Source organism: Crocodylus porosus, unplaced genomic scaffold (assembly GCF_001723895.1).
Source record: "Crocodylus porosus isolate Cpor-Errol unplaced genomic scaffold, CroPor_comp1, whole genome shotgun sequence".
NCBI classification, from domain to species: Eukaryota; Metazoa; Chordata; order Crocodylia; family Crocodylidae; genus Crocodylus; species Crocodylus porosus.
The window spans coordinates 79,561,046-79,572,611 of NW_017728931.1; the positions used below are offsets into that span (position 1 = coordinate 79,561,046).

General features: G+C 48.3%; 1 protein-coding gene across 2 annotated transcripts in view; it reads right to left on the minus strand.

Annotated features, from left to right (window-relative positions):
• The window catches only part of RAB3IP (RAB3A interacting protein), a 66,659-nt gene that overhangs the window by 18,128 nt on the left and 36,965 nt on the right, over positions 1 to 11,566 (minus strand). For both annotated transcript variants that reach the window (XM_019543226.1, XM_019543225.1), the window contains one exon: positions 3,662 to 3,790. In XM_019543226.1, the coding sequence (XP_019398771.1) occupies positions 3,662 to 3,790 (129 nt within the window). The remainder of the gene's footprint in view (positions 1 to 3,661; positions 3,791 to 11,566) is intronic.

The following is an 11,566-nucleotide window of genomic DNA, read 5'->3' on the forward strand; positions in this document are numbered from 1 at the left end:
CATTCTGTCACTAATACTGCCTTTATCTGCAGTCTCCAATCCTCCCTGCCATCGTTCATTGCGTTTTCTGTGTCATCCCGCTATGCCACTCCCAATGGGCTGGCATTCCATCATGTTCCTGCTGTCCTTCATCTGTCATCTGACATACTTTCTCCTGCTGCTCCCACTCCATCATCCACTCTCTTCTGCTCTCATCTTCTGTCTGGCACTGACACTTTCATCGCCTTCTTTGCCACTGCTGCTGCCATTGTTGTCTCGACTATTGCTCCTGCCATCACCTTCTTCCATACTCACTTCCCCACTTTTGCCAATTCTCTACCCATCTCCAGACCTTCATTTCTATTCTTCAACTCTTTTTCCATGTTATCACTATGTAAGAGTAATTTAATTGGGCTTCTGACCTATTTGACTAGAAAAACAGACATAGACCAGAAAGATGATACTGCTTATTTCAGTTAAATGTTCTGAGATGAGAAATCTTGCATGCCATGGTCTGCCTTGATATATTGCCCTGTGCACAGATAGGTTGTTTAAGTAAACTTCCTAAATGTCTGTATAATTTATTATTGTTTTGTTTATCCAAGGTCATATTCTTTTCTCTTTCTTGGTCATAAGTATAAATATGCTTGTAAACTTAGAGAGTGCGAGAAATCCTTTGAAACAGACAAGTGGGTGATTCCCGTTGCTGTATGGAATTCTTCCTGTGATCACAGTATAGCCATAAATAAAGAAAAGTTGGCTCTGTCGGTTCTGATTCAACCACAATGCGAAGTTTGATTTCTTCCACAGCTACTTACCTCCACTACCACCATTTTGAGTACTGGGCCTCTTTTCCTCCACTCATTATACCCCAACGTTCTGTCAATCCCTTCCTCTGCCTTTCAGGCACTGATCAAGCTTTCAGTGATGACAGGAACTACAGGACAGCTTAGTGCAAGCCATCTGAGTTAAGATATATTGTACATCATCCCCTTCTCTGTACACCATTCCCCCTCAGCGCCAACTCTCTCAAGTCATGGTGAGCTACTATACTGAATACAATTTCAACTTCCTTTTCATTCCCATAGCTGAGCTGTGCCGTGACTTTCTTCCCCAGCCTTAAATGTCTGGTAAACATCACCAGACAGGACCTCAAACAGTTCACCTAGAATCTCTCTGTCACCCCCTCTATCAGCCTGTCATATAGTATTAGCATAGCTCCACCCTCCATGAGGAGGAGTGGAACCATTTTGCCCTGTGATTTCATCTGCATATCATTTTTAGAGGATAGCAAGACTCATGACAAGAATACCTGGTTCTAGTCATGAGTGAGGAGGCTAATTAGCAGTGGGATCTGGGGGGATGGCAGGTAGGGAGGGTTTTTTCTAGAATACATATACATAATGGACAGTGCTGAGCTGTAGGATCACCAAGGCTTGAAACACTGTTGATTCTGCTGGGGCCCAGTGAATGAACTATAAATGGTAAATCATGATTTTTTTGGCTCTGGACTAATATCATGCATATGAAGTACCTCTGCTAAAATTTGCAGCAGTTTCAAAAAAGGGAAAATGCACCAATTCCGCATAAAAATTGGTGATTTTCAACCTTTTTTCATTTGCAGATGCCTACAAAATTTTGAATGTAGTTGCATTCCCCTTTGGGAATCTATCATGTGTATGGTGAATGTTTTCTCTCTGTCACACACATACCCACACATCCTCACCCACACCCACTCCATTTGTAAATTGATATCACTGGGAGAGTGGAGGGACTGCAGGGCTGCAGCACTGCTGGGTTCAACCCAAGGAGTCCATGAATTGAAAACCACTGAATTAAGTCCATGGGTACTTAGAGACATTTGGATGTTTATCTTGTTGGGATCTTATGATTCCTGCTGACTTCCTGCCCCCAGGGCAGGGGGGTGGACTCAGCGATCTTCTGAGGTCCCTTCCAGCCCTAGTGTCTATGAATCTATTGTAATTTGCCTATGTGCAGATGATTACAAAGTACGCTAACTTTGAAATAAACAGTCTCAAATTTGCCCCTCGCTTCTACATGATCAGGGACAACATGGTCTGACAGTGACAGGGGAGGGGGGCAAGTTGTGGGTGAAGGGGGCTACCTGACCCCCCAGATTTATTTTCCCTGCTGCAGTAGTGGAAAGGGGACAAATTCAAGGCAAACCTCTAGTGATTAGATGCTATACCTGAAAAATCATATGGAAAATTTACAAATTTGTTTATTGGGAGGGCCATCTTCTGTTCAGAGTAATCTTATATTTGAGAATATTTGGTAAAATATTTAAGCACATACATAAGACAAGTGAAGCTTAGTTACTATTTAGTTTACACTAACTCAATGTGTATGTTTATATTTAAAAGGAAAACAAAGAGTTGGTCACTCTATCCACAGGTCCTAGAAACTGCATAAATTATGCACAGAGAAAAGACAAATGCTCCATTCTGCCCTTTTCCAGTAATATATTAGTAAATATCATCAGTGAAGTGGAAATTATAAGAAAATGAGATGGCCAGGGAAAAAACAGGATGACCTAGGTTAAGTAAATCAGAGAAACAAATAGGAACTACTGTAGCAATATAAAATATTGTGCCGAAAAGCTGTTGAATATTTTGTTCTACAAGGAACATAAAAAACCAATATAAAAATAACTAAAGGACTCTGTGCTCTAATGACCACTTGAAATAGGATACACAGATTACAGAAAAGCAGAACACTAAAACAAAGGAGGAAAATACATCACTGGACCAGGAGTATCATAATGTTTATTAAAAAAAATGAAGCCATGAGCATAAAGAAATTGGTCTGCCTTCCCCACTTATTTTAAGAATATCTAAGAACTGAGGCTGAATTTTCAAATGTACTTAGTAAATGCTATATACAACTGACAGAGGGACAAACACAAAGGGGCTGAGGAGAGGGTCAATTCTGGTCTTTGTCCAATATAGGTTAAAACATGCCAAGGCTTACTCAAAACAAGTATGTAAGCAATCATCCTGCTGACAGCATCTAGAGCATGGCATGCTACTACCATGCCTCTTCCTGTCTGCAGCCTGAGTAGCACAACTAGAAAGAACTGTGTCCTTATTCTCAGTCTGGTACATCCAGACCTGTCTGTTTACACCTGCTTCCCTGGCTGATTTGAGACGGAGAGAAGAAAAAGACCCTCCTGAGGCAAGGCTGTTGGGGCCTCTATAGTCACAAATATAAAAGGGTAGGGAAGAAAAACTAGAATAACCACGTCCTTCCTAAAAGACCCTTTGTAAGGTAAAGAGAACAGTTGCTACTTCCTTCAATGCCAGCTTCCTGACAGCACTAAAATTTGAAGAACAGAACTAACTGAGGGGAAGCCAAAACCTCTCTCTCACTTTAAAAGGGTCATGCATGGTTGGTATAGCAATTAACTGCACACTGACATTCACTTCACAGGAAAAGCTAGAGAAGAATCTATAAACATCTCGCCAATTCATCTTCAATAGTGATTTCTCCAACCCACAATTAAATAAACAAACAGATAAGGTTTTTACTGTAACTTTGTGTGTAAGTTGCATTTTAGTGAGCCAAGTACTGAGAAAAAGTTGTGGAAACAGTTTCACAATAAATCTCTTCCGTAAAAATGCATAATGCCAATGACAACATTTTCATTGAATAAATACATTACCTCACTTTTTGAGAAGGTTAGACATGGAAAGATATCTTCTCGATAGATTTTGTCTAAAAAAGGACATGTCCTGTCCATAGTTGGTTCATCCTTCCATGATCTGAATTCGTTATACAGAGATAAGTCTGCCTAATAAAACAAACCAAGAAAAATACTTTAAAAAATAAAGTAAGTTATTAATTTCAGTAACAACACAGCACCTGCACTTCCAAATGAAAATTAACACCACTGACATACATTCTTCTTCTCATACCAACAAGCTGACCATGTTTTCTTTTTCTATCCCCACTCTACTAGGAGTACAAGAGCAAGAGATGTAAGTTGCCTCCCCATCTAAAAAGAGTTACTATGGCATTGAGACATTAGCAGTTTCCTAATTTCTCCTCCCCCTCATTTCCTAAAGTCCTAATTTTGGCAACATAACAGCAACTGTTTAACTGAAAAAGTCAATAATGCTCTAATATCTTGCACTTATTACACATTCATTTAGTCTGCCCATGATGGTTATCTGAATTATTGAAAAGCTGTGTCAGGCAATAAATAAAGCAAGCTTAAATGACTTCTTAATATTACATTTAAAAGCAAAGTAAGTAAATAGGTATTCAATAATAGGGCTGTCAAATGATTTAAAAATAATTGCAATTAGCTGTGCAATTAAAACAAATGGTTGCATTTAATTGCAGTTTTAATTATACAGCTAAAAACTCAAAATTATGCAGGTACTTTGTATGGTTGGGCAGTGAGTGTGGGGTTTGGAGCCTGAAGCAGGGGGACCCCCTGCATGCCCTGGCAGGATGTGGGGTATCATGGGTCAGGAATGAGGAGCAGCAGCAGGGGGGGGTGGCGGCAGTGGCGCTGTGGTTTGGGAGTGAAGGATAGGGGCAGGGGAAGGGCACGGGAATATGCTGAAGCTGTGGTCCAGAGCTGGCGATGACTGCAATGAGGAGGAGCCCAGGCATCCAAAACCATGTGTGCAATCAATGTGTTAAAAAATGTAACATGTTAATTGGCTCTTATGTTAATCATGCAAATTAACGCTAGTTAATTGATAGTCCTATTCAATACACTAAATACACTAGCAAAGACAAAAGCAGACTTCAGCTTGCAAATCATTTGAAGTTTGCTGCTGTTCTTCATGTGAGATTCCTTGAAGTCCAAACTCACCAATCTCCTACCATGCTAAGACTTGTAAATACATATTATGTTGTAAACTTTATAGCTATCAGAAGAATGCTGCTGGGATTTGAAACCAGCACATGAGAACACATTAGTGGATTTGTTTTGTACAAAGGTATCAGGCAGAGGAGACCTAGCATATCTGGCAATTAGCAAAATCTCTTATTTTTTGGACTCCCTGCTGCAGAGGGTTTTCTGACAGTTGGCAGCAGCTTGGGTTAATACATTGAGGGAAGCCACAACAGAAGATGGCAATCAAGTGTGGGTTACAGAAGGCCTTAACAAAGTCACCATTGAAGTCACGATAAAAACAGCATCTAAGAGATTTATAAGTTTAAGAACTTAGCTTTGGTTTCGCCAGAATATTAGTCTTCAAGCAAGAATCATGAAACTACCAAAAGGTAAGACCAAGGGAAGCAGTATCCTAAATAACTGGACACTTATGTACCAAGAGACAATTCTCTGCTCAGCGTCTCCTAGTGTACAACAGAGAAGTTTTTATAAGGTTCGAGTAGTGTTTGTTACAGTGGCTAGAGTTTACATTTAAAAGAGCTTTGTGTGTAAAAAAGACAATGTCTTGCTGAAGTAGAATTGGAAGAGAATTCTGTACCTAAGCAGAACTCAGAGGAGACAACAAAACAACTGGGACATCAAGACTTAACCCATTTGCCCTTTTGTTCTATAAGCCTGCCAGTTCTTCCACAGAAACACTGGCACATTAATGCCTAATCCTGTCAAATGATTCTTTAGGCTAGTAGCCTTTTCTTAGAATCCCTTCAAGATCCACCTCTACAGAGATGCCCCCAGGAATCAGGTAAATTTTTAAATTTACTAGTAAGAGCCAAGGGGAATGATGATACCCATCTACTGATTTTAAAAATACACATATACACCATATTCTCTCTCAGAATACATACCCTAGAATATATTATTTTTGAAAAGAAGAATGAAGGGGAAAAAAAAGATTTTTCCTTGGAGGCAGTAACTGAGTATCAGCAGCTAGGGAGCTGGCCTGTTCATTGTTCTGCTCCCTGTAGATAACTGCTTTTACTGTATTTCTTGCATATAATGCATACTCCAGTTTCTTTTGGGGGGTAAAAAAAGTACATGTTGCAAGTGAGAAAATACAATGTTACATTTGAAGCCATAAAGATGTGCACTAGCTGATCAAATTATCATAGCCTTTATTTCCTTCCCCTCCTTCTGTTTGTTACCCTTACTTATGGTCTCTTATTAAACTGAACTGTTGGAGCCAGGCCCAGAATCATGTTTATACAGTACCAAGCACCATGGAGTTCTACCATACCACTCAAACCCCACCCCCACAAGGTATGGTGAATACACACATCTCACTACATGTGTTATCCAGAGACGGGACAGGCAGGTCAGCTACATAAAAGCTCAGTGGGGCAGGGCACAGAAATATGAGGAAAGAGCAGAGGCATACCAAGCAGGTGCTGCACCCCAGGTGGCAGGGATAAGGACAGCAGCGATGGCCACCACTTCCTTCAAAGTTGGTGTCTGGGGCTGGTATTCCAGTCACCCACCCCTAGTTACACTACTGGGAAAGTAACCAGGCTGTGAATGGTAGGGGACTGTGGGCACACCTACACATGCTATTAATATGCATTAGGTCTATTGCACAGTAAAATACTGCACAATAAACCAGCCATAGGAAGAAATCTACATAAGCAGCCTCTTAGGATCAGATCTGCTGCTTATGGGAGTAGGCTGATCCAGACTTCCTCCTGCCCCCCTGCAGTAGTCATTGAGAGCTGGAGGCTCTGACCAAGGCTGCCTAGGTGCCAGGGGTGCTCTTTAAAAGCCAGTCCCGTGCAGTGTTCCCTGACCACATGCCTTTCCTGCCCAGAGCTGTCTGCAACCTCCTAGCAGAGTCCCCTATAACATAGTCTGCAGAACCTGTGCCCAGTGTGCAATGGCTGCTGTATGCCCAGGCCACGGGCTTGTGTTTGCCATCATATTTCACCGCCACAGTGACCACCACCTGGCCCAGCACAGCTTCAACCCTGTGGCCCGGCTCATTGCCATGCCTGTGGCCTGCTGCTCCCAGGTTGTCACCTATCAGCCCCCAGGCTGCTGCCCAGACCCAGCAGGGATACTGATGACACCCACATTGATATATCTACTGGTGCCATCCACAAGCTCGTGGGGTTCTAGCCTCGCAGCTTGTAGGCCTGGCCTGCCAGCAAAGACCAGTAGCTCCACATCATCCAGCACACCTGGGATGATAAGCAGTGGGGGGATTCCTTCCAGATAACCTTGGCCACATTCTAGGAACTACTTGACCAGCTGTGCCCACACCTTAAGCAGTAGCAAACCACCACCATGTGGCCATCCCTCCCCACAGAGATGCAGGTGGTGATCGTCCTCCTCAAGCCTGCCATGCCTGCAAGCCTGCAGTATGTTAGCCACTTCAGGGTGGGCAAGACTACTGCTGGGGAGGCCATCCTGGAGGTCTGTTGTGGCTTCCAGGCCATACTGAGCCACACTGTGCTCCAAGTCAACAACATGCTGACCGTGGTGGTAGGATTCCAAGCCCTGGGTTTCTCCAGTGCATCAGGGCCCTGGACAGGATGCACATCCCTGTCACCTGCCTGCCCTGGGGGACCACTGATACTACAGCCAATGGGGTTTCCACTTGGTCATGCTTCAGGTTGTGGTGGATGACCAGGATGCCTTCACTAATATCAGCACCAGTTGGACTGACAGTGACCATAATGCCTGCGTGTTCTGGAACTCTGCCTTGCCAGCCCTGGTAGAGAGCAGGCACTTTGTCAGGTGTTCTGAACCTGCAGCTGGGCAATGCGACTGTCCCACCACACTGCATCAGGAACCCTGCCAACCTGCTCCTGCCCTGGTTCATGCAGCCATACACCAGCCAGATTGACCCATGCCATGCACATTTCAACAGGTGTCTGAGCCAGAACCACGTGCTGGTAGAGTGCGCCTTTGGCCACCTGAAGGGATGCTCGCACACCCTCACCACCCACCCCAAGGCCACAGAGGCCAACATCCCCATGGTCATTTTTGTCTGTATGCTGTATAACATCTGCGAGGTCACAGGGAAACTCTTCCACGCGGCATGGGTATAGGATGCACAAGAGGCAGAGGACTTCTGGCAGTAGGAGGGTAACTGTAACTGCAATGACAGTGACAGACCCCTCCCCCTGGGGCCCTGAGTGAGCTGCACTCCCAGGATCGGGGGCCAGGGCACTGTGTGCAAGAGGCGCTGGCAGACCACCTCCTCCTGTACCCCCTGCTGTAGGGCACCTGGTCAGACAGCCAGCCCACCATAAACCCCAGGTCCATGGTTCACCTTCAACACCACACTCACTGCAGAGTTTCCAGCAACAGTCTTTATTTCCCTCCCCAAACAGACGCCTCCTATTCTGCCTCCCCAGATTCCCTCTCACCCTCCCACCCCAAACACAGACCCCACCACCAACCCTGCCACCCACCACCAATAGAACACTCTTCTCCATGCAAACTATATGCACATTGTGCTGTGTGCCTATGGGGCAGATCCCAGAGACAGGTGCCCAGCACCCCAGCCTCTGGGCACACCATCACACGTGCAGATGAACTGAAAGGCCAGCGGGCAGGGGGCTCACCCAGGGGCTGTTCTGGTTGCCTGTTGGCTCCTCCTCCTCCTCCATCACCCAGCCAGTGCTGGCCCTGTCGTGGGCAGCTCCCCCTTAGGGGCCACATGGTGCCTGGGCAAGTGGCAGGGGGTGGCCTAGGAAGGGGGCCCAGCTATTGGGGGACCCGGTGCAGGGGGAGGGGGCCCTGGCCACTGCAGGCACTACTGCACCTCAGTCCAAGCCCAATGTGCAGGGCTTGTTCCTAGGTGACTGCCAGGGGGCAAGAAGGGCCAGAGCCAGGGGGTGGGTAGCAGGCAGCACAAAGATGACCACCAGGGCCAGGATGGTGTCCAAGCACCTAGCAGTCATCCTCTGTGGCTCCCTGCTACTCCTGCACCTCCAGTGTCTTTGAGAAGGAAATTGTGCCATTCTTCAAGGGCCAGCAGCCAGTCACGGAACGCACAATCCCCACGGCCCCTCTCCTGCTCACGTATGACGTCCTGGGCACACCAGGCCCGCTAGTCCACCAGCTGCTCCTCCACGATGGTGACCAGCTGGTCCAACAGAAGGGTGTGGTCTAGTGTTTGCTGCTGGCAGAAGCAGTGCTTGTGGAGGACACCAGCAAAGGATGGCAGTGTCCCCAAGAATGCATCCCTGGTGACTGTTGGTGCCTCTCCCCTGCATGCAGCTGCTGGACCTGCAAAGCCAGGAGAGAGAGGCTCTTTGTGAGACCTTGTAACATTTCAGAGATAATGTGCAGTATACCAAAGGGCTGTGCACTGCCCAGCCTCAGACTGGGGGCCGTGCCCACCCCGGTGCTTGGGGACTATGGTAAGTTGGAGAGGCAGCCCCTGCCCCAGGCAGCCACCAGCCAAGCCCTCCATCCCCACTCACTCCATGGGGGCAGGCAGCCTGCTTGGTGTTTGCTACAGGCAGCCTGTCTTCCCAATCCCCTACCCACAGCTGCTCTGAGCCTACTCCCACACTTCTGCATGCCAGGCAGTTTGCTCCCACGGCACCAGGCCCATGCCAGCCAGGGTTGGGGAGTGAGGGGCTCCTCTGGCTGGGAAACTGAACTGGTGATGCCCCTGCCCTTCCCACAGTGGGCCTCTTTGAAGAAGTGGCCCAAGGCAGGGTCCCCCTGCACGTGGTCTACACCCCATGCGTATCCCTGCTAAGAGTTCCCCAGGTGCACCGCGATGAGCTCCTTGAGCACACCAAGGGGAGCACAACACACTATGGCTTGCTGATGATGATTGTCATGGTGCCCCAGGTGCATCTGAGAACCTGGAGCAGGGCTCCGAGTTTCAACAGCGCCCCAGGCAAGCCCACACTTCTGCGCCACATGAGCCACCACCTGGAGAAGTATCTGTACCTATGCTATGAGTGCCCGACCCCTGCACCCAAGGAGATCAACTGCTGCCATCAACAAGCTTCTCTAATTGTGACAGGCCCCTAGCTGCTCAATGAAGTTCTGCACTGCCTCCCGCCTCCTTGTGTGCTGTGAAGGGCAACTCCAGGGGAGCAGAGGGAGCTCAGCTAGGCAGGATGGGAAGGGGGGCAGGGACAGAGGAGGGCCTCTCTTCCCCCATGCAGGCCCCCTAGCTCCAACTATGCAGTCCAGAGCCGAGCAGAAGAGTGGGTGGCAAGTGTCCGCAGCTCCACCTTCCCCCCCAGGCCTTATCCTTATATGGGGCTTACCAGATGGGTGTGGCAGGCATCCCTGGTGGCCTGAGCATGTCCCTGCAGGTGGCGATGAGATACAGCTGCTGGAGGTATCCTGGGGTGCAGAGGCACAGCACCTGGCTAACCGGGCAGTGGCCCCTTCCAGGGAGGAGCTGGAGCTGGTCATGCTTGGTGCCATCCCCAGCCTGTCCTCAGTGGGGCTGCGCACCCACAGTTGGTTTGGCAGTCACTGGCCCAAGCTCTGGGCACTCCTAGACACGGCCAGGGGTGGGGAGTGTGCCAGGACCTATTCCTGGTGCCCCAAGGGGCTCTTTCCTGTAGACAGATCATCACTGCTCCAGTAGGCTGCCCATACCAAAGTAAACCGCACTGCTGCATCCAGGATCCCAGGGAGCCAGGATTTGGTCCAGCTGCCACATAAGATGGCTAGGTCCTGAAGGCAACCCCAGACCAGCGGCTGGGATCCATGACATGGACCCACTCTACCATTAGGGCCTTTATGCAGCACTGCTGCGCTAAACACTGGTGCCTATGCTCCCATATGCGGCCCTCCAGAGCCTCATATATGTAGACATTGGAGCACCCACCCCAGGAAAACTGGCTCTGCACTTCAGCATTGCCCCACAATGCAATCTGGTCAGCAGTCTCTCCCTGTGACCAGTTGGGTCCCTGTGACACTGCGTGGTATCAGCGAGAACATCATCGTGGGTCCTTTGACAGACGTCAGGGGCTCCACCAGAGACTCTGATGCAGCACAGGGACATGGTGTGTGGGAGGCAACCAGGTGGTGGGACTGGTCCCAGAGGCTACTGCTGGGTTCTGTGGGCCTGCTGTGGCCACCACAGGTCCACTGTTGCAAAATACAATGCCCAATAGTAAGCAGCAGGGGGAAGAGGGCCCAGGGTCAGGCCAGAGGTTTAAAGGGCATGCTGCGGTAGGCAAAAAGCAACCCCAGGACTGCAGCTGGAGAAGCAAATTGCTCCTGATCAATGTCTACACATACAGTACTGCACAGTACCTACGCATTTACCAGTAGTAAACTAACCATGCAATAGACTGGGAGTATGCATACCCCTGGGGGTACTTGGGATGGCACTCAGCAGCAGATGCCGCCGCCGCGCCTGCCACCCAACCACACCCGCTGGCACGCCCACCGCCACCCCCCCACGCTCATCGACTGGCTGCTGGGGGACACCCCCTGTCTGACAGCCAGGGGACTCCTGCCTTCTCAACCGGATGCCAGAAGTACAACTAACGCCCACAGTAGACTAATTTACTGCACAGTAACTGCCTGCACTTGTAGACAGTGACACTTTGGAGAAGCGCTGAGGTCCCGGGGGGGAAGGGAGCCAGGTGTTCAAGGAGAGTGGTCGCTCCTTAAGGAGACGATCCTCCAAGCCCAAAAGAAGGTAATCCCAATGAGGATCAAAGGGAGCAGGAG